The sequence below is a fragment of the Fringilla coelebs genome (genome assembly GCF_963513975.1).
Source record: "Fringilla coelebs genome assembly, chromosome: 7".
NCBI lineage: Eukaryota > Metazoa > Chordata > Aves > Passeriformes > Fringillidae > Fringilla > Fringilla coelebs.
In genome coordinates, this window is record NC_140035.1 from 16,864,468 (window position 1) to 16,885,876 (window position 21,409).

The 21,409-nt window shown below is 37.6% G+C and overlaps 1 protein-coding gene across 3 annotated transcripts in view; it reads left to right on the plus strand.

Moving 5' to 3' along the window:
• The window catches only part of SLC4A10 (solute carrier family 4 member 10), a gene marked incomplete at both ends in the record, with an annotated part of 144,247 nt that overhangs the window by 51,885 nt on the left and 70,953 nt on the right, over positions 1–21,409 (plus strand). For all 3 annotated transcript variants that reach the window (XM_084209233.1, XM_084209234.1, XM_084209232.1), the window contains 2 exons: positions 5,356–5,437; positions 16,473–16,619. In XM_084209233.1, coding sequence (XP_084065359.1) covers positions 5,356–5,437; positions 16,473–16,619 — 229 coding nt within the window. The remainder of the gene's footprint in view (positions 1–5,355; positions 5,438–16,472; positions 16,620–21,409) is intronic.

A 21,409-nucleotide genomic window follows, 5' to 3' on the forward strand; every position in this document is an offset into this window, starting at 1 on the left:
CCAGATGGCATTTCAGAATTATGTAGGTTGTCTAATCATCAGTAAGTGGCTTATATGGAGAAGCAATTAATATCATGATTATTTTCCTTATGAGTCAGCAGGTGTGTCATATGCATAATTTCTTGTATGTGAAAAATCAAAATGGCTTCTGCTCTGTTATATATTTTACAGAAAGAAAGATGCTGAAAAAAGGTTCTTTATGGTTATGTTTGTATGATTTATTCTGTGAGTATATTAAGAATGTAATTTAAAAGGGACAGGATTTGACTGAGAGTCTTAAAAACTGTAAAAAGAAGTGGAATATTAATACTCTTTGTAGCTGGTTTTTGCATTGAATTTTAAAGGGAAACAATCATCCAGTTTATAGAAAACACTGAACAAATACCAGGACAGAAAATCAAAGTAGCCAGGTATGAAAAAATTAGATAAAAAGAAGGATCAAAAATTTTGTAGTTTTCCACGTAAAATAAAAATTTCTCTGTTATCCATTTTGACTTGTCTGCTCAAAATATATTAGGTACAGATGTCATACTAGTGGATCACTGAACCTACCAAGGGAAAAAAGTGAGACATACTCTTTGCAAGTCTTAAATACTTTCTTGCTGTCCTAATTTCCTGTTTCCTTATGTATATTTATTGTTATACTAATATTTCATTTCCTGTAGTGATCGACAGAGATGATCTTTAGTAAATGTTTGCCCAGTATCCAAGTTGTTTTTATTATGTATGCAAGTGTCTTTTAAGACAATATATTGATTTTCCTCTTGTAGTAAATACATATAATGCCTGTATAGATAACTTCAAATCAAACATTGTCACCTGGACTTCAGCCTACCTTGTTGTCATCCAGAAGATGTGGAATATGTCCTAATTCCATCATCTGGAAATGTACTGAAGCTCTGCAAGAGTGTGTGTCTACGTTAGCACATACATATTTAAAGAGGTTTGTCATGTGCCTTTGTACAGATCCACCTTTGAAAGTAGTTAATTTCCTTTTTCTCTCCACCCAGTCATCTCCAATGTGATGAAAGCATAGACAGTAACTAAAAAGACACAAAAATATCTGTCATAAAATGATGCTTCTCAGCTTTTCTAAAAGTGTATTTTTTCATCAGCTAAGTTGTTCTGAGGTGTGGAAGGGCACAGTTGTGGGAGGTGGCAGGTGAAGGACCAACCTCTTTGCAACCTGTTATGAATTGTAGTTAAGGCTGTATCATAGCTAAAGAGGGTCACTTTGAAGCTTTCCAGGAGGTCTTTTTTATATTGGAATATCCTGACATTTATTGGAATACCCTGCATGCTGAGCTTTATCAATACATGGGTGGAAAGGGCACTTAAGGCATTTGGCTTTGGTTGCTAAGTCAAGGGCCTTTTATTCCTTCTAACCAATACACTTAAAATTCCTGGCAACAACTGCAGTCTCACTTTATACTCTGATAAGCAGGTTGTTTAAGGGTTGAAAATCCATACTCCAGGACTCATGGTGACCTTCTTCCTTTGTGATTACTTACCAAAAAGTAATGTCTTTGAAGGTGGTTCTTTTCCTTTTATTTTATTAAACTTCAAAGACATATTTTCAGTGCAGTGTGGTTGCAGTGTAAAGCATGCAGAAGATGACTCTATTGTCTGCTTTTCTCTACTTGCCACTGTGTTTGAACTTCTAGTATGTAGAGACAAATATAGTAACAACTTTCATAAGACTTTCATTAAATAGATGTTTTCTGTGAAATATGCTGCTGCTGCATGTTGAAGGTCATTCCAGCATTCATTTGGAAAATGTAAGATATGAAAAAAATCATGGACTGAGTAGGGTTGCTGGGCCCTAGTCGCTAAGGATCTTGTGGTTTCTATGTAAAAAGCTTTGGCTTTTTCTTGCTATTTTATCTCAGATACATTATTTCTTCTACTGTGAGTTTGCTGGTATTTTATTACTGTAGGGAAAGAAATTTTAGATCAACTATTGTGTGATGACTATGTAAAACCATAAGATATTAACAAATATTATGAAAAGGAGAGTGAAAAAATGTTATGTTGTTTATGAAAAGTTTATTACACTCTGATTATAGCTTCACTGAAATATAATTCCACTGACTTCTCCAGCATTGCTCTTAAATTGGGCTGGTATTAAAAAACCCTTACATTTATTCTTATGTGTCTTTGTTGAAGTTGTGCAATGTAAAATTATTGCAAGGTATTAATATGCATTGGTTTGACGTAAAAAAAGAGAAAGTTTATGCCTTAATGTTTTTTGTCAATTTCTTATTTCCTCTTATATCTATTCACATGGGTAAAATTCCTTCAATTGAATGGCTTGGCACTTCTGTAGTGCCTTACAGCTCTGAAATGCTGTGTGAAAATTTATTTTGGCACAGAGCAGCCCAGTGAGGAAGGTAGATGAGTAAGTATTATTGTCCCTATTTTACAGATGGGGAAGCTGAGGCACAGAGATTAAGTGACCTTTCCAAGGCCACACAGCAAGTCAGTGGCAGATCCAGGATTAGCGCTCGGGGACTTCCTGGATCCCTCTTCCATGCTTTAAGCTGTAGACCACAGTGTTCACTGGACTCAGCAAGCAACTCATTGCAGTAATGGACAGTTCCAAGGACTTGCACATGGTCAGTGTGTCCACACATTTGTTTGCAGACTGCTGCAGTCTGTCTGTATGGTTTCACTACTCCAGTCTTTGCAGATTTGTGCCCTATGTAAAATTTTGTACCTTCATTATCTTCAAATGGTGTAAAAGGAAGAAGGGGTTGAATTCTGACGTAAATGTGGCATGGCAATGGGGAGCGTTTAGTTTTCATGCCTTATTCTGAGCCTTCTGAAACTGATGGGCCAAGATGCAGATTGGCACAAGATTCATGGCTTTGAGGATGCTAGTGTGGAGCTGGTTGGCATGAATTCTGTCTTCCATGACTGTATTATGGTTAGTCTTGCCTATACTTTCAGTTTCAAACTCTCATTTATTGCAGCACTTAAAAATAACAAGTTCATGATTTCCTGAAATTCTAATAAAAAGCAGAGCCTTACTAATTGAAATTAGGTTTCTAGTCTCTATTAATCCAGGGCAAAGTGGAGTGAGATCTGGTTTTATTTGTATTGCAACAGACCTCACCGCCCAATGAGTTTAAGCACTAAACTGCAAGTCAACCTTCATTTCACCTCTCCCCTCCTCCAAGGGGGCAGTACAGGAGTCAGAAATCACTTGGAGAGTAAATGCAGTACAACTCTTGTACTGGTAAATGTGAGGTGGCTTTTATGCTGCTCCCTGGGAAGTCAGCGTGTTCAGTGCCAGGCCTGTTTAATTGGACTTTGCTCAGAGTTTGACAAGTGAATTGCTAACAACACAGCACTCCCAATTAAGCTGTTTTTTTCTGTAATATTAATGGAATAAACCCACTTCTGAGAATGAGGCGAGGCTGAGACTTGCTATGACATTACAGGAAGAGGAGGCAGAGAAGTAAAAAGTCTGCCAGAAGCTGAAAATTGAACACATGGGAAAGGAGAAGTCAAAGTGTATGAGCATATTTTGATAAATATTAATGAATTAATTTGTATTTAATTTACTTAGATAATCTGTAAAGGCTTTAAACTGCCCAGCAATTTAGTATTTTCACCATTGTAAATTCACCCTAACATTGCTTCCTTTCTGATGTGAATGTCTTATGCTGGAACAGCATTATTTATGATATGGCTCTAATACTTGGACTTTGACATCCTGCCTAATCGCTCACCCAGGAGCATGGCATTGTTATGTCTAACTGCTTTAAAATAATGGATTCATTTTAGTAAAATGATCAAATGGTTTGTGCAAAGTTATACTTTCCTGGTACATCTTAATGGGTTATTACCTAATTCTAAATTATTAAAAGACAAAACAGTTTCAATAGAAGCCCATTTCTTATTGTAATATTTTAGTTATGTACTATTATCTATGGAAAAGCTCTAATAAAGACATTTTAACACTCAGTCTTTCTTTCTTTAACAGCCCAGATGCTTGGTGCTGACACATTCGTAGCATTTTTCTATGTAAGATAGCTACAGCATGACAGCTATTTTTAAAATGAAAGGAGCCTGAAACAAAAACTCACATCCAGAATGCACCACATCCAGCTATATAAGTGAATCTTTTTGCCTGGGGCATCTGATATTTAAGGAGAAATGCTCAAAGACTTTAATTTCTTATTATATTCCATTGCATTCTATACATAGATGTATATTTATCGTGCAACGCTGGTATTTAAATCCCCTTGCTTTACACTTGCATTAAGATACCAATTTTACGTATTGAAATATAGCAGTTCTAGTCCTAATATCACTTGCTAAAACCCCTCTGCTAATGACAAGTAAATATATTAATTGGTACTTTTGTATAATGCATAATTTTTCATAATAATTTAATGGAAATCGCTCTTTCATGTTGTGAAATATAGACTGTATTTAGCAGCTGGATTTTTTCACAAGTGATGTCAAACTCGTAGTGAACCAAATGCTCCTTTTAGCACAGCATCTAGTTTCTTGTTGCTGAACCCCCAAAATATTTTTATGTTCAGGGGAATGAGTTGGGTTTTTTTCCTTCATGTCAGAAATGACAAAATCACTGATTTCTCTACCTTACCTAGCCTGAGTACAGTACACTAATTGGTCACATACTACATTTACAGTGCAGTAGAGAGTACAGTTAAAATGCATATATGGCTGCAGGATAAAATTAAACATGAAATATATGTTCCTGAGGAACAATAGCTTTTCTGTTTTCTGCTATTACTGTATGTTGCCTGCCTTTATACTAAATTCAGCTTGGTGTTTGTAAAGAAAAGCAAAGGCTTTGCAATTCACCAGTAAGTGAAGCCAGTTGATTTCATGGTGTTAGTTTTATTTCTTACCGTATTGTCACTGAGTGTTGTTGTCTAGCTTTGCTGAAGTATAAGGAATCTTAGTAGAAATAGTTAGGGAATTCTGCTTGTAGCTCCAGATCCTGATTTAAAGACAAAAATACCTGTGCAACCCCTTTCTTAAGGTGCACGAGAATAAAGCTGCCTTGATCAGACATTTCTTCTCTCGTCTTTTTCATTGTCCTATTGGCTCATGTTTTTCTTGGTTTCCAGTAACCAGTGTTTACTCATCATCTTGCAGGTTTTACACGAAGTTTTGCACATCAAAGTTAGCTATAATCATACCTCAGTAAAAACTGATGGAAAAAGATTTAATAAGTAAAATTAAATTCTTACACCTCTTTTTGTTCTTGAGTTGGAAAAGTTGAAATATTAGAAACATATTTGTTTTATAGTACTGTAAAATCTTGCCAATAGTTTCCATATGAAAAGCTTATCTGTCTTTTTTCCTGTTTTATAGAGAAATGATGAAGAGGCTGTTGTGGATAGAGGTGGAACTCGCTCCATTCTCAAGACACATTTTGAAAAGGAAGATCTAGAAGGTGAGGGATGATTTTTCTAAGCTTGATGTTGCCACTTTCTCCTGAAACTACTGAAATGTAATTCCAATGTGTAAACTTACTGATTTGATCAGGGATGCAACGAGACAATAGAGTGGAATACTGTCATTTATTTAAAAAAAAGAAATACTGTTTTCTCTCACAGCAGTGTCCAGAAACAGATGATGGTGGAAGGAGTTTGCTAGTTTTTGGTGATCTATGGTCAAGTCCTGTGAATATGCCTGTGTGACTTTACATAAGTCTTTAAAACTTCCGAATATGCAGCTGCAAGCAGGACTGCTGATTTAGTACTTATAAAGGCTCTAACATTTGCATTACAATCCTTATGTAGTTGCCTAGCCACATCTTCAGCTGAACAAAAGCATTCTGTAGTGTCAGAGATTGATTACATATTTACTGATAGCCACTGCAGAAACCACCTAACTTGACCATATAGAAGAAAGTGAAATTATGAGAACTGTTTAGATACTGGTCTAATGAGTCAGTTGCATTTCTCTTTGGTTAGAGTATCCCAAGCCTTGGTTACTACTGTGCTTAAACTCTTGTACTGAGTTGTGTGAGCCCCTAAGTCCTAGTTATGATGAAAATGAGTTTCTGTTGCACATATGATATCCCTTTCCTGAGACTGGAAATGGCTGATTTTGTTATCTTCTTGTAGTGGGATGTGGAGGTTCCTGTTTTTGTCACACAGATCCACATGAACTAGCCCAAAAGAAATACTAAGATCAACATGCTACATCTGAAAAGTTCCCTGCTTCAGGTCTAAAGAGAGCTATCTCCATCTGTGCAGGAGCTTGAGTTTTCTAAATGCCTACCATTGATTACTTCATAATTTTTTTCTCTGTCTGTGTGAACTTTGTGTTATCTGATACGTATTGATGATTTCATTGGCATACCAATGTTACACAGCAACTCCGTTACTGCTTCCTTCAGCAGTGCCTCCCTCAAAAAGCAGAGGTAGCTGCATTTGAGAGGGCCTGGCTGTGTCTGTGTGAGGTTGTCTCTCACAGAAGGATGTCAGATGTTGTGCAGTGTGGCATGTATGGGGTGGGTAGCTCTCTACTCGGCCTGGGGGAAGTCTGGGTGTGTGCAAGGAGAGATCTCAGGTTAGATGTTTCAGGGGGGCATTTAGAGTTTTGGTGTCTCCAGGGGTGAGAGTACCAGTGGGTCAGGCTGGCAATGCCAGTTTTGGGCATAAGCACAAAACCTCCTATTTTGAATCTCACATTTAACCTGTGGTCTTCAGTCTCTTGATTGCATCCTTGGTCAAAGAGAAACCAATGTATCTGGTGTCCTCAGAGAAACACCCAATAAAAGAGTGGGAGCTCCCTGTCTCTCCATGGTACTGACTCACAGAGATTTTGTGGGGTGAGTCAACCCACAAAAATATCCTTTTGCTGAGTCATTTTATTGATGATAGTGAGGTGGCATTTTAAAGATTGACAGCTTTCTGCAGAATGACATCTTTAACTCGGTCACATAAGCTCAAGTCACATTAAGGTTGTCAGAATTACTGTGATCTTCCACATGTGACTACATGGAACATAATTTAAGAACTGTATTTAATTATTTTTTACCCCACCATCCTATATGTATAGAGTTGCTCCTGTGAAATATCAGTGAAAAAATTATTTCAAAGATATGCTCTTAAGATGTTACCAGAAGAAATTGGAACATGGCAGTGACACTCCCACAAGCTTCCCATCAATTTAAGTTGAATTAAATTTAGAATATTGAAAAATTCTGCAGTTATCAAATGAATCTGCTTTTATTAAAAATAAAACCCTATTGTTTCACAATGTTCTAAGAAAACAACTTTTCAGTGTAGAATCAATCCTTCACGATGCAGTTAGCTTTCTCAGGTAATTTCATGCTCACTCTAACTTCAGATCAGTTTGTCCTTAATTGTATAATCACTATATTCAAAAATACCAAGTGACACAATATGTTTTGAAGACATTGCAGATTTTAAGATGCAGTTGCTGTTAGTAGCATGTCCATCTAGGCACTTCTCCCCCTGCAAACAGAGAATGTGACACACAAATACCTGTCTCATTCCCTGACGTTGTGCTGGGTTCTGCTGAAAAATGTACCTTTTTCCTAATGACATAACAACTATGAAATATGAAATTAAATAATCAGGTGCTAATTGCAAACCTTAGAAAAAGAGTATAACCAGACTATTAATATGTATTACGTAATTAGCTTTTTGACAGACATTTAATTGGGTTTGTGTTTTAAAATGTAAATAGCTAGTTACTGAATATTCTAGGGAAGAATAGCTTTGTCAGGGTGTAAGTTGTAATGGCACCATGTCAACAACATTTCAAAAATTGCAATTCATATGAAGAGCTGTAGGTTTAAATCTGAAAATCAGTATTCAATTTCTTCTTATTAAATCTTATAATTGTTAGTATTTTGTCTTTTCAAAAAAAATTTTTAAACTATCAACATTTGAACTTCAGAAATACAGATTTAAATGTGTGCTAAAATTTCCATCTGAAATTTCAAAGCCTAGTAAATATTTGGACGTGCATATTTTAGGCAGTCATTGTGCAAGTGTATTGCAAGTACATTTCCTGCTGAAAGCATGAAGATATGGTGATTAATCCTGCCTCGAAGAACGGACACAAGAATAGATTTTTGCCTCATTCTCTCTAGATCCATATTTGCTTTCCATGAGCAGTATAGTAAAACTTTGGCAACATAAGACAGGAACTGAAGAGATGTGGGGCTCATCTTAGTGCAATAAATGCTTCAAATTGTATCTTTTTACTTCAGTTTTGTAGTGCTTCAGAGGTGAATTGTTTGCCGAGCTTTGGCATTCAGATTTTCAGCACCAATTATTTTTCCACATTTTTTCCACATAGTTAATTTTTTGTGAGTTTTAAGGTCAGGATCAGTCACTAATATTGAATAGCTCATTTGTCTGACTATTGCATTGATGGAGGGACTGAGAAAGCATTTATAAAAGCAAAAAAGAGATTATATTCCCTGGTTAGAATCACCTGTTTTGCATGTTATCTTTCGATGTGTGTACAGACAACAATCCTACTGAAATAAATATTCTCTCATTTTTATCAGAGGTGGAATTCCTAAATGAGAATTGAGCACTGATTCTGGATGCTTGAGTATTTAATTGCAAAATGACAGGTTGTACATGTACCTGTACTAGGGCAGCCAGGCACGTTTTCCTGGACAGATGTGCACTTCAGCAGCTGCTTATTCCAGTTTATTGCATGGGGCTGTCTCTGGCTGGCTGCCATTGCTTCAATGGACATTCTGAAAGAACAGCTTTGATCAGATACAGGATATATATATTCTGATCAGATATAGTAGGATATACCTGCTGTTTATCTCACAGGTCAGAAGGACTTGGATTGCTCTGGGCTGGAGAGCTCAGATTCTCTCAGGTCACATGCTGACTTTTGGACTATGCAGATATGCAAGGGGGTTGACATTAAATACACTCTGGCCAAGGTCCTTTCCTTATGGCCACTGTTAGCTGAGGGGAAAAGTGACCATTCCTTGGACTCCTTGCTGGAGGGGCTCAACTGTTGATGGAGGATTTTTGTGAGAGTATTTCAGAACTGCTGTGGGTATTACTGTGGCCTGGTTTGAGAAGCAGCTTCAACAGGGAGATGTTAGGTGAAGGTCCCAGGATGAATCAGGGATGAATTCTGGCTCTGTTGGAGAAAATGGCAAAATGATCCTTGATTCAGACAAGTCAAGATTTTGTTTAAGCTTTTTATGTTTCATTCATTTAATCTGCCCAAGTGGCATGGGAAAATTTGCCTGAGGGGGAATCAAGTTTGCTATGTTTCATATCTCTGAGGATACATAAAACACTCTATCCAGTATGTGCATGAATATGACTCAGGATATGCCTCCTGACAGTTTTTACAAAATTCAGATTACGTGGATTGCTTACTGAAAGTCATAAAAAACCCTTCAAGCTTAATTAGAATATAAATGTGACCGGCACAACACAGAATGATGCAGAGGCTGAGACTTTAAACTTAATAAACTAAAAATTAATTGTAAATTTTATAGAGATATTTTGTAATTAACAACCTGCATGAAGGATAATTTTGATAGTCAATGCTGAAAAAAAAAGGTGAAACTCCAGAGTATTTAATTATTCTCTTTTAAAAATAATTATTTTAGTTGTTTTTTTTTAAATTTTATTTTATTCGTTCTAGCTTGTGACAATAATTTAAAAATTATTTTAATGAAATTTTGATTGTATCCTGTTCAGGTTAGTATATGAAAAACCTCATTGTGATTAAATGCTAAACTCCATATATTATTACTTAGTAGAAATTTGAGTTTTAAGTAGCCTTTTATTCTCAGAGCCTGGACCTTTTTTTGTTGAAATAACATCACGGCACACCTGTCTGCCACTGACATTATTTACCTGAAAATTAATAGGACCTAGCAGCTCATAGGACTGACAGGATATAAATTTTAATAACCTGGCCTTGATTCACCTGGGCCTCAATGCAGAAACAAGTCAGACACCGGCTCTGCTTGGTCAGACGGGAGCATCAACCAAGATTTCCCTTCCCCTTGGCTCCCAGGATGCTGCAGCCTACTGCAAATCATTTGTTACGGTGTCAGTACAGATCCCCTGCTCCCAGCTGCCTTGCCCGTGCTTCCCTGGGGTGCCCTGCTCATCCTGACGTGGGCTCTGACCTCGCTCCTGCTCCTTGCAGCGATGTGCGCCGCGCTTCCGTGCAGGGAACAACAGCAGCTGTGGAGGCAGAGTCCAGGGTGATTTGGCTTTGTGAGAGGAAGGTTGCTCTTTCATTTTGTTGCCTACCAGGTATCACACGCTCAGGCTCGTTCCCTTTGTGATTCCAAAGGCACATGTTCCTGTAGTGCCTCTCATCTAGTTTTGTTTTCTTTTTCCTACGTAATTCAATATTGCTTGAGGTCTCACTTTTCTCCTTTTGTCTTGGCCGTCACCCGGTTTGATCCCTTTGCTCCCCTTGTCCCTCCTCAGCAGTTTCTCTGTTGCTGGGAAGGTGGTTCACCTTGAACACTCATGAATAAGTCTGAAGGATGTGTTCACAGAAGCTCTTTGAAATGATGAATAATGAAATAATGGAAGCAAACAAGTGCCACAGTGTTGGTTGAACACCACAGTCTTTAGCTGATGATAACATTTGGTTGTGAATTTGGTTTGAATTTGCTCTGAGCTTCACAGACAGGAAACCTTTTCAGTATTTGTAGGGACTAATATATTCAAATGCTTCACTTTGTGAAATCCCAGATGAAACTGACATAAACCAATTTGCTATTGTTGGTGAAAGCTGCTAAATTGCAGCATCAGAAGACAGAAACATTCATTTTTTAACACACAGTTGTACTGAGGTTGCTTTTTTTTTTTCTTTGGCTTGCTGCTAATTTAGAAATATAGGTCAAATTCTTCCCTCCAATAACCACAGCTTCACTCTCCATCAGTGGAAAGAGTTGTGCATCTGAGCAGGTTCTTTTATATTCTGTGTCTGCTGGCTTTTTTTCTTCTGTCTGGCAAGGTCATGATCTCGTAATAAAACCATACATACAACACCTCTGGATTCCTCTGGAGGAATCTAGGGAATTTGAAACATAAGTGCTGGTCAAAAGGTACTTTTTAGCCCACCTACAATCCTGATATATCTTTTTTTAAAATGCAAGATTTTTTTGGGAGGGCAGTGAATGATCAAGGCTCTTTAAAAGGTCCTTAACTTTAATGACTTTGGTGAGATGCTCTTATCCTCTACATTCAATGTGTCCTTAATGTTATCTTGTCTCAGGGATGTTGTTTTTATTTTATTTTTTCTATATAATTTCTGTTGTAATCTACTCTAGAATATAAATTACATGTATAATCTAAAAGAAATTTTGAAGGTTTTCTTGTCCATTCCTCCAAATTACGGCACAGCAAAAAGGTGAAAAATGGGCTTTGGGCAAACCATAACCACAAACAGCAATGTAAACTGTTGATTTTGGAAGGATTGCTTTTCTCCTTTCTGTTTTTTCTCCAGCTCTGCATCCCTGCTGCACTACAATAACGAATCATGAGTCATGTACTTCTACTCCTACACAATTCACCATAATCACTTTCTTTCCTGTAAGGAAAAAGGCAATTTTTTTAACCCTACATGGACTGATGGTTTTCTGTCTCTACCTCACCATTCATTTTTGAGAGGATGAAAAATTGCATTTGGTTCAGCTCTAGCTGTCAATGCACAGGAGAGGCTTCAAGCACTGAGTGTTTTCCAGAGGAGGGAGAAACCCCTCTGGTCCTGCTGAGGTCAGCAGTCAGCTGAGACTCGGCTTGAACTACTGGCAAAGTGTTCTTTCTCAAGGCATCTTGCGTTGCAATGTGTATCCTCAGTAGGTCACAGAAGCCTGCCTTTGCTCTCTCTGGAGGGGTTTCAGGACCCATCTGTTCCCTTATCTGCCCCTTCCCTCCATGCTTGTGAGCAGGGATCTGAAAGCCTTGGTGTCAGCAGGTGCCTCAGGCAAATTCAGATCATCCCAGGTGGAAGGCAGCACAAGCACATGGACCCTGAGCATCTGGTGTTCGTGGATGTTTGGATCCAGGACAGTCATTTTTGTACAGTTGCCACCAACTGGGCTGGTTCACTAAGAAGCTCTAAAGTACCTACTTGAGTTCCACATTCCTGGTGTAACATGGAGACCTGAAAGAATTTCCATGCTGAGAGAGGCTCTTCTCCATGGTTTATGCTGTGTTTAATTTATGTTACAATTAAAAAAGTCAGAATTGGTTTAGATATCAGTGAGCCATAGGATTTATCTGATCTTCCTGAGTTTTTCTATTAACCTTACATTAGCATCAGTAGTGTTTTATCATAGAAAGACTGTGATTTTGTCCTTGCAAAAACACACTCTGAACTCACATGTTGATTTATTCCAGATGTGCTGCTAAGAAAATGAAACATGAACACATGCATTAATATTTTCAGTAGTAGGATTTAGGAGCAAGTAATTTTTAAAAACAGACTTGCTGAGAAAATACAGTAACACACAAAGATTATTTACAGTGTGAAAGCTTATTAAAGAAATGCAATGTACTGAATTGATCTGCTCTGCCATGATGTTTATACAGTGCTACACATCCACTGGTAAATTGTAAAAAGATTATTTTTAATAAAAGACTATTCTGAATCAAATTGCACATAGCTGGGGAACAAAACCCAGAATATAAAGTTAGTTCAAATGTGTGCATTTATATTATAGGAAGCTTGTGGTTTACCTTCAAAGCATTAAAACACTCCTTGAATTAAAGTATTTAAGGACTGAAGAAATAATCACCCTTGTTGTAAAGCATTCTTTTTAAATTTTTATGGGATTACATTAAATACAAATGATATTACAAAACATTTTAAAAGGGTCCTATTAATTATAATTAACTTTGAGACAGATGAAAGTGCATATAACCATGTGGAAAAATCAGGATCTCCCCTAAACTTTTGAAGGAAAAAGTTATTCTGCTGTAAGCGTCTTCAGTTTGTAGAGGTATGAAATCATTGCCCTAGAAAAGACAGACATGAAACATTTATTATTAATATGAATATGTCTTGCAGAGACATTTCTCAGAATAAAATATAAGTAGAACTGTTGTTTGGGGTTGCTGAGAGGAGAAAGGAGAAATTATTCCTTACACTTAAATTTATTTTAAGAACCCAATAGCAAATTAATAATCTAAAAACCCAGGCTCAGAATAGCAAGAATTTTCTGCATATCCCTTGAGAATGACCAAAGTAACATCTAGAAATGGTTTTCAGAACCTGGCATTCTGGGTCTTTAAAACCAGAAGCTTATCCTAGCTACCTATCTTATGCCTTAAATAAATGGAAAGAAAAAGGAATGTAGGAGGGCTTCTAGAGCTCTGAAGACACATAACCCATTATAATTGATGGTGCTTGATGACTTAACTTGGGTACCTCTGTAAATCCCATTACAATTATTTAGTGATGTGACATTTCAAGGGGAAATGGAGATGGAGGGCAACGATTTGTAAATATTTCCCTTAATTTAGTAGAATTAAGATATTTTTAAAGGAATGCTAAGAGTACATATTTTTTTGCTCCAGTGCCTCCCATTCTTCCAAAAACAATTTTAACACAAAACCCACACCCACACCCATTTGACAGGGAGAGCAACTGTTATGTTCACCTCTTAAACCATGTGTCAGTGCTGTGAGAGGGTGGCTGTTAGCTTGTACCTGATGTCAGTGGTTTGTACCCTGATGTAACCTGCAGTTGTTACTATGTCCCATACTTTAGTGTCTTTGTAGCCTTGCCAAAAACAATGAGAAATTATGATCTAATAATTTCTGCGAAAATGTATGGTAGAGCAGAATTATTTTACAATATTTGAGCAATATTCAGTCATTTTAAGTTGGCATCCTGATGAAGTAAATAAAAGAAGACACAAAAAAGTTCTTAAAGATAAATGAAAGAACTGCCCATATATGATCAGTTATTATCTAAAAGGATGATAGCCTAGATAGTGGATATCCTGCTTGATCTTGAGTTCACTCAGTTGTAGATACCCTTTCTTGTTAGAAATTTTAGTCAGGTTTTCCTGAGATCTGCCCTGCTCTGTCCATGTTTGACCTTCTAGTCTTGGCAATTTTAGAGATCTCTCTGGAAACTCTTGTTTGATAATGCCTTGGACAATTTGTACAGAAAAACGTACATTACATCTGGGCTCTAGCTCATAATGCCTACCATGAAAAGGTTACTTGAAGTAAGGTAATACAGTAATTGGATTTCTTTTGTATTTCCTCTTTCTTTTTGTTTTGCTGCTTCTATAATTCATTGTCATTTTGTCAGCAATTCAGAATTCATTACTCTTTTGTTCCCAGATGGTCTCTTTTTGCTTCACAGTTGTGATCTTTTAATAAACCAGAACTACTTAACTCTCAGATTTTTTGCTTTTTGCTCTGTGATTTTTCTGTAGAGAACTATTGCTTTTCCCCTGTCAGTTTCTTTTCCTCGTATTTGTCTCATCCTTGTTACAAGCATCTACCTTTCTCCATGTGTTTATTGAAATTATGCCTAGGTAGCACTCTTCTGGTCTCAGTAGGTTCACACAGAAAGTGTAAAAATCCACTTTGCTTTTTCCTGATGTCTATTTCAGTTTCCAAGATTCTGGCTCTTTTTCAGTGTGAACTGATTGATTGTGTCTGTATAAGGAAAATTGCTGTGGCATTCAGAGACACAGACCAATGTTCTGGCACTGTATCTCAGTGTACTGAATAAAGAACAGTCTGGACTCAAGTACTGCTTTCAGCCCTGGAAATTAATTGAAATGTGAGTCTCAATCAGCATTTCCTGATGCAGGTACAGTCTGATCATTGATGTGGGAGAAAACTAGGAGAAGCATGCCCACTTCTATCACAAAGCAGCAGGAATGTACTTAGTTACTAAATTTAAAAAGCAATCTATTTGCACCTCTGGAAATTACTAAAGTCTTAGGAGCAGTAAACCCTTCCTTTCAAAATGTTTTGCTTTTTCTTCTACCCAAGGAGGGGAATAAGGATATGTGAAGTACTACATTACTCATGTGCTTCAGTATTTTTGAAATGAATTTTTCCTTGTGTCACGCACTGCTGACTGCAATGCATTTGAAATACACAAAAGGCAGCAGTTCTCTTTAAATCATTTCTTGGGTTAAATGTGATAAGCAAGAAGAAAGAGGTATATAATAAATAAATAAATATTTTTCAACTCGTGGGCATTGTATTAGGAAGATCACCTGACTCTACAAGAATAGTCTCTCAAAAATTGATGCCTGCGCTTTCTAGCCTCCTCTACATGGATCAGTGTTAGGGAAATAACTAGTGTGGTGTCCAGAGTCTTTTCTCCAGATTTTTTAGCTCTGCCTCTGCAGAGAATTCCTGTCAGTATTGAATTTCTTTGATGTTTTGTGATGCATGCTGCCTTGCTGTGTTTTCTGCCTCCTCTGGAGTCTCCATGGGATTAGAGATCACGTGCTACCTTAGCTTAGTGTTCTTGACCTTTTTTAGATGATTGACACTGCTGAATGATTACAGCAAAGCAGCAAATATCCATGAGCTGTGTTATGTTCATTTCAAGGAGAAAATAATGTTATTTGAGATGAGTAATCTGGGCTATGTCTTTCTGCTGAGTAAATGTAGAAGACCTTCCTGTAGTGAGTCATGATTCCTTTCCCATTTGTTCTGGTTAGTGCACATTTCTGCTGTGCTCTCCCCTTTCTAAATGCTTTACTGTGCTCTAATCCTGTTAGCCCACATAGCTAAGAGACCTAAATATTTTGGGCTTGATCAGCAACATAAAATTCGTCAGGCTTGAAGGCAGCAGGCATGCAATATGTACCTTCTTATATATTTTAAAAAATAGAACAGAAGAAATGAAAGCACCCTAAGATACCAGCAACATATTTATGATGTGAGCATGTAAAGTGCTATAGGGATTTTATGCTTTTGCTTACATAGTGTTTTATTGTTTTTTCAGTTTCTTTTTTTTTTCCTTTCTTCTTTGTTTTTTACTCAGTGAATTTCCCACAAGAATTCTGTCAAGGTTTGGCTCATAAATAGGAATGAGTTTGGTAAAGTTCTTGTACACACAAAGCAAACAGCAACTTTACCAAATGTTCAATCCAAAGAGATCCATGTGTCTCTTTATGGTACTGTTTTGGAAGACATTTAACAGAACACCTGTCTGGCTTTAATGAAAGTTCACGAACAAAGATGCAAATTTGAAGAAAAAAAAAATCTGGCACTGCATCATAAGGACTTCAGTATTGGAATTTCTTCCTCCATCAAGGGGTTGTGTATCTGTGATGCTTAATCATCATTATTCAAATCAATACTGTTATGACTATTAACATTAGAATAATCATTATTATATAACTTCAAAATTATCATAAGAATGATACCACTAATGCTTTTAAGAATATTTATATTGTTTTTATAACACAGTTCCTTTCTCAAAGACACCTTTTTTACCTGTAGGCCATCGAACATTGTTCATTGGGGTTCATGTGCCACTGGGCGGAAGAAAAAGTCACCGACGCCATCGGCACCGCGGGCATAAACACAGAAAGAGAGACAGAGAGCGGGACTCGGGATTAGAAGATGGGAGAGAATCTCCTCCTTTTGGTAAGACAAATTTTATTTTTGGATAGGTCTCTAAGTAATAAATCAGTAATAAAAATCAGCATGATTGTGCTGATAATCTGTCCTGTTATCACGTGGATGTTACTCGCAGCAGTGTTTTGGAGAATCCACCAGAACCTCTGCTGGTGGCTGGTTCCTTTGGACAAATCCACTGAGGGGAGCAGCCAGGGGCAGTCAGTACCTGAGAAAGCTCAGTAGCTTCCAGCACTGAAGGAGCACTGTGGGAGCTGTTCCTAAGTGTTCTCACAAAGACAGACTGCAGCCACCACTGAGGGGGGAAGTGCTTCATGGCACCAGCTGTCCTCAGGGTGGGCTCTGGAGTATCTGCCCCTAAAATGCAGCATACAAGACCCGTGGTCCTTTACAATTAGTTTTGTAATAATGTTGATGTTACTGAAGCTGCAGTGTTTTATCAGATTCAAACCATGATCTAGGTTGTGTTTACCTTTTTCCTAGCATGATACTGTAAATGTGCCATTGTAACATGGATCTGCTAAGTGTGGACATGAGGAAAAAGCAGGGAAAAATACCTTTCAGTAAACAAACCTGATATGAAACCCCTGAAGTTCTCAAAATTTTAAGTTAGAAAGCATTACAGAGAAGAGAAGAATGTAGTCATTAATAAATTAGTCAAGCTTTATCTCAAAACACGAGAATATTACATGCTGTTCAAAAATAAAAAGTGCATGTGATGAAATGTCCAAGGCTATGGAAAGTGTTTAAAATATAATGGAAGCATGTGTAGAAAACAATCTGCTACTGTGTTTTTAAATCATTAAGGGAATGCACCATGTGTAATTTCAGGTTGCAGAATAGTAATTATAAGACTTTCTTTTAATCAGAAATTTGTATTATGTATGTGGAAAGCTTTTGAGCAAGTATTTTTAAGTGGTGATGGTTAGAGCTTGAAATTCTCAAATCTTGCACAATGGTTTATTATACTGAGAGTAAAACAAAGTCAAGACTTTTTCAAACTTAGCAGATACAAGTTATGTTTTGAAGACTGAACAGTGAAGAAAAAATTGGCTGTGGTGGTTCTGTCTGGAATGGATTTCAAATGCAAAAAGACCCAATACTGTATTGAAACCAGTTTCTTGGAAAAAAACAAAGTTCATAAATTATTAAAACAGTTTTCAAAAAGAATATGCATATATACATATAAAGTCAGATTAAAAAGAAACAATTGAAAGTTGCATTAGCCAAGAAGTGAGATATCTTGAACTATGAAAGTGTCTTCTGTTGAGTCATCTGGTTTTATTTAAGTGCCAGTATGTGACACATTTTGGCTGAGAACTTAGCTCTGTTCTTTCAACTTCTGGAGACCTAGGCTTGTGTCCTTCTTAATGTCAAAAATAAAACAAAAAGAAATTAACTGGTGAATCTATTCTTAATAGTCTTTGACGTTTGTGCATACAGTAAAATGCAATGTTCAACATAATTCTGTGTTAGGTAAATCAGCCTATGTTCAAAGGATCTCTGAGGGTGAAATAGCAGTAATATGAAAAAAAGATAGTAGTGAAGTAGATTTGTAGCTTGATGTTCACTGCACTCTTCCTCTGGTGTACCTCAAGAAATGAGTAGAGATCTGCAGTTTTTAAAGTCACAGTTTCACTTTTAAAGGTATTATAGTTACCAGTTCAAGGGTGTGTGTAAGTGGTGTCACTTGACAGAAACATGGAAATCTTTTCTGGATTCAGACTGCTGAAGATATTCTTCAAAGTGTTTGGTTGATAACAATTCAAAGAATCCAAAGATAGAACCACAAGTCTGGAAATATCTAGTCTTTTCACCCTGAATAATTATCTGAATAGTAAATTTTGAGGGTTTTCCCCTTTGTCTATCTGACTCCTGGAAGTTGGGCCAGTGAAACAGATTTTGAGCTTTGACATTTGTCCATCCAGGCAGAAATGTGGCATTCTATAGACAAGAGTGAAAGGGATTTGCATAATCAAGGCAAATCTTAAAATGCTACAGTGATGAGGTTGAGCACATACAGAACAGGCAGACAAAATAATACAGAGGTTAACAGTAGTCTCTATACACCTCCTTCTTTCACTGTGGTTTTTCCTTACAGGAGTTTCAGACAACTTGCTGTGCTGTCTGGGGCAAAGCATTGCCTTTAGAGAGAACATAAGCATGATTTTTCTGTGTTTTATTTGCACAGAGGAAGACAACAGATACTTCCCACAGTAAATGTGAACCTAATAAACCTCTGTAAGCTTTTTAGCTGTTCTTCCCCATGACTACAAGTTTCTATCAGTAACCAGAAGCAAAGGAAGCTCGAAGGAAGACAAGTACACTTCCTTTTTTTGATGTGTAACTCGATATGAGGGACTGTATTACCTGAGAGAGTACATCCAAACCAGTCCCTTAATTTATAAATCATTCTGATTTAATTGAGCAAGAAGAAATGCTTAGCTCCATCTTTCTATTGACACCTTTTAATGCTTTTCTGCCAAATAGTAGAAGGCTGTATGCTTGGGAGCTGTGAGGGAGGAGGGGAAAGAAAAAAACATTTTGATGAGCAGGTGCAAGAAGAAAAGATGGAGAAAATAAGCACTGTGAGACCAACTGATGGAAAACAGTGCTTTGAAGTAAGTCAGAAAAATACATAAGGATTTTTATGATACAAGAGAATAAATTAGCAGTGTTTTGAAGCAGTGAAGTATGAAAGGAGATACAATAAAAGCAAAAGATCCAACCACTGAATAATAGAGATTCTGGAACAAGTAAAGACCTGAAATGAAGTGCTCCACAGTGCTCAGTTAACCCAGCATGGGACAAAGCATTATGTTTTGTCACAATCTATAACTCTATGATTTATAACTTGATCTGTGCAGCCCTTGCTCTGCTGTGGCTGCTGCAGGGAGATGTGCAGTGCACCTCGAGCTCTGGGGCTCTGCAGGTCCCATGCAGAGCCACAGGTGCCACCTGTTCCTGTCCAGTAAAAAACCATTCCTTTACGTGTTTTCTCTGTGTCAGCATGGGTAGAAAGCACCTCTAGTCAGTGCAGTGACAGGAGGGGGAAGCTTCCTGGTAATCCCTTTGACTCCTGGCTGGGAAAGCTTTCTTTCTGGGAAGGTTTCTGCAGAGAATAGATTTTTTTAGAACATTCTGACATTGGCACATTAGCTTTTTATTTTATCTCCTCCTGTCATTTTTAAAAAATAACCCAAGTGTTCTCAGTGTACAGATTCAGAGATAACTCCAGATCAGACAAATAATATGCAGGATGTGTACTCAGTGGGATGAAAGAGAGTCCTGTCATTCAGGGGCACAGATCAGTTACTCAGGTTTAGGTTTTGTTTTCCTAGACCAGATTCTTGCTCTCTGTCTGTTGCCTCTTAATGAGATGAGGTTGTAAAAGGTGTTTCCATTTTGCAATAATGATGTGCCTGTAATGGCACAATTTACAGATTTGATGGTTTGCACATTGGGAGGGTTTTTGGGGTAGGAAAATTGTAAGCCAAGTGATTTCACTGGTCTAGGTTTTCCCCAGCTTGTCTCTTAAGTTTCTTCTTTTTGAAGAGAAGGAGAAATTCAGTGAATTTATCCACTCTAATAAAAAATGCAGTAGTGCTGTTTGTTTTACTGGAGAGGTTTACTGTTCTCAGCTGAAATGCTGCTCTTGTAATTAGGGCCCCAGTTTCATTTCTGCCTTAAGCTCCCCTTCTCCACAGTTTTCCTTGTGGGGTAAAGTACTATGACTGCTTGGGAATTAAATTAGGGAATTGATGCAAATTAAGACTTATTTGGTAAAAAAAAAAAGGCTCTTTCTAGCCTGGGGCATCTCCTTGGTGCTGCTTGTGAGGGCAGTGGGTGCCAGCCCCTGTGAGTGCAGGGCCACGAGGCTCCATCAGTGCCGTGGGTCGTGGTGGCACTGAAAGCCTGGCGCAGATTTCCCTTTGCCTGCTGGGGCTGCCCTTGCCTGTGTGCATGTGGATGTTAGTGACAGTTTTCTGTGCCTTTTTTGATGTCTGTTCTTTGCCTGTAGCCAGTGAAACAGCTTTTTGGTACTCATGAGTTAAAGATATTTAATAGCTGTTTTAGAACTGTGGGAAAGGAAGACTTTGGCTCTGAACAGGGTGTCTTTAAGGACAGGCTTTGTGGAGGGTTAAAGTGAACACAGCTGTGGGAATTGAGCCTCATGTGTGTCCATGTATGAGTAGACACTATTGCAGCTTGTGGAAGGTTTGGTTTGTTCTTTTAAGAAATCTGGATTTAGTAATCCCTAGTTTTAAAGAGGCTTAAATTTGTAATTCATGATATTGGACGTGGCAAGGCAGCCCTGGAGGTGAGCCTGACACAGGACTGCACACACAGCTCAGGAAAGGCTCTGAAGGCAATGCAGGCAAAAAAAGTGAGTTGCAAAGTGGGGCTTCTTTTTGTTAGTCAGAAGACCAGAAGAAAGTAAATCTAAAAGACTCAGCTGGATGTATTTGTGTAAAATAGCTGAAGGGCTATTAGGGGGGTAAATTTAATAGTTTGTAAGGAGTATGGATGTTAAGAGAATTCACCTACTCTTAACTATAGGCGTGTATGATGAACAATGAACTCAGAAGTTCAAATCTCTGGGCAGCTGTGGCACAGATTGCTGCAAATCTGGATTAAAATAATGTACCATAACTGCAGTTTTAAGAATCTAGCAAAAAAGAGGATAATTAAAGCTTGGGAATTGTCCATATTGTCAGATCCAAAAGATATGATTATTTGCCATAGCCCGGGGTTGATGGAAATAATTCATGTCAAGAAAATGCTGGGATAGTTCCCTG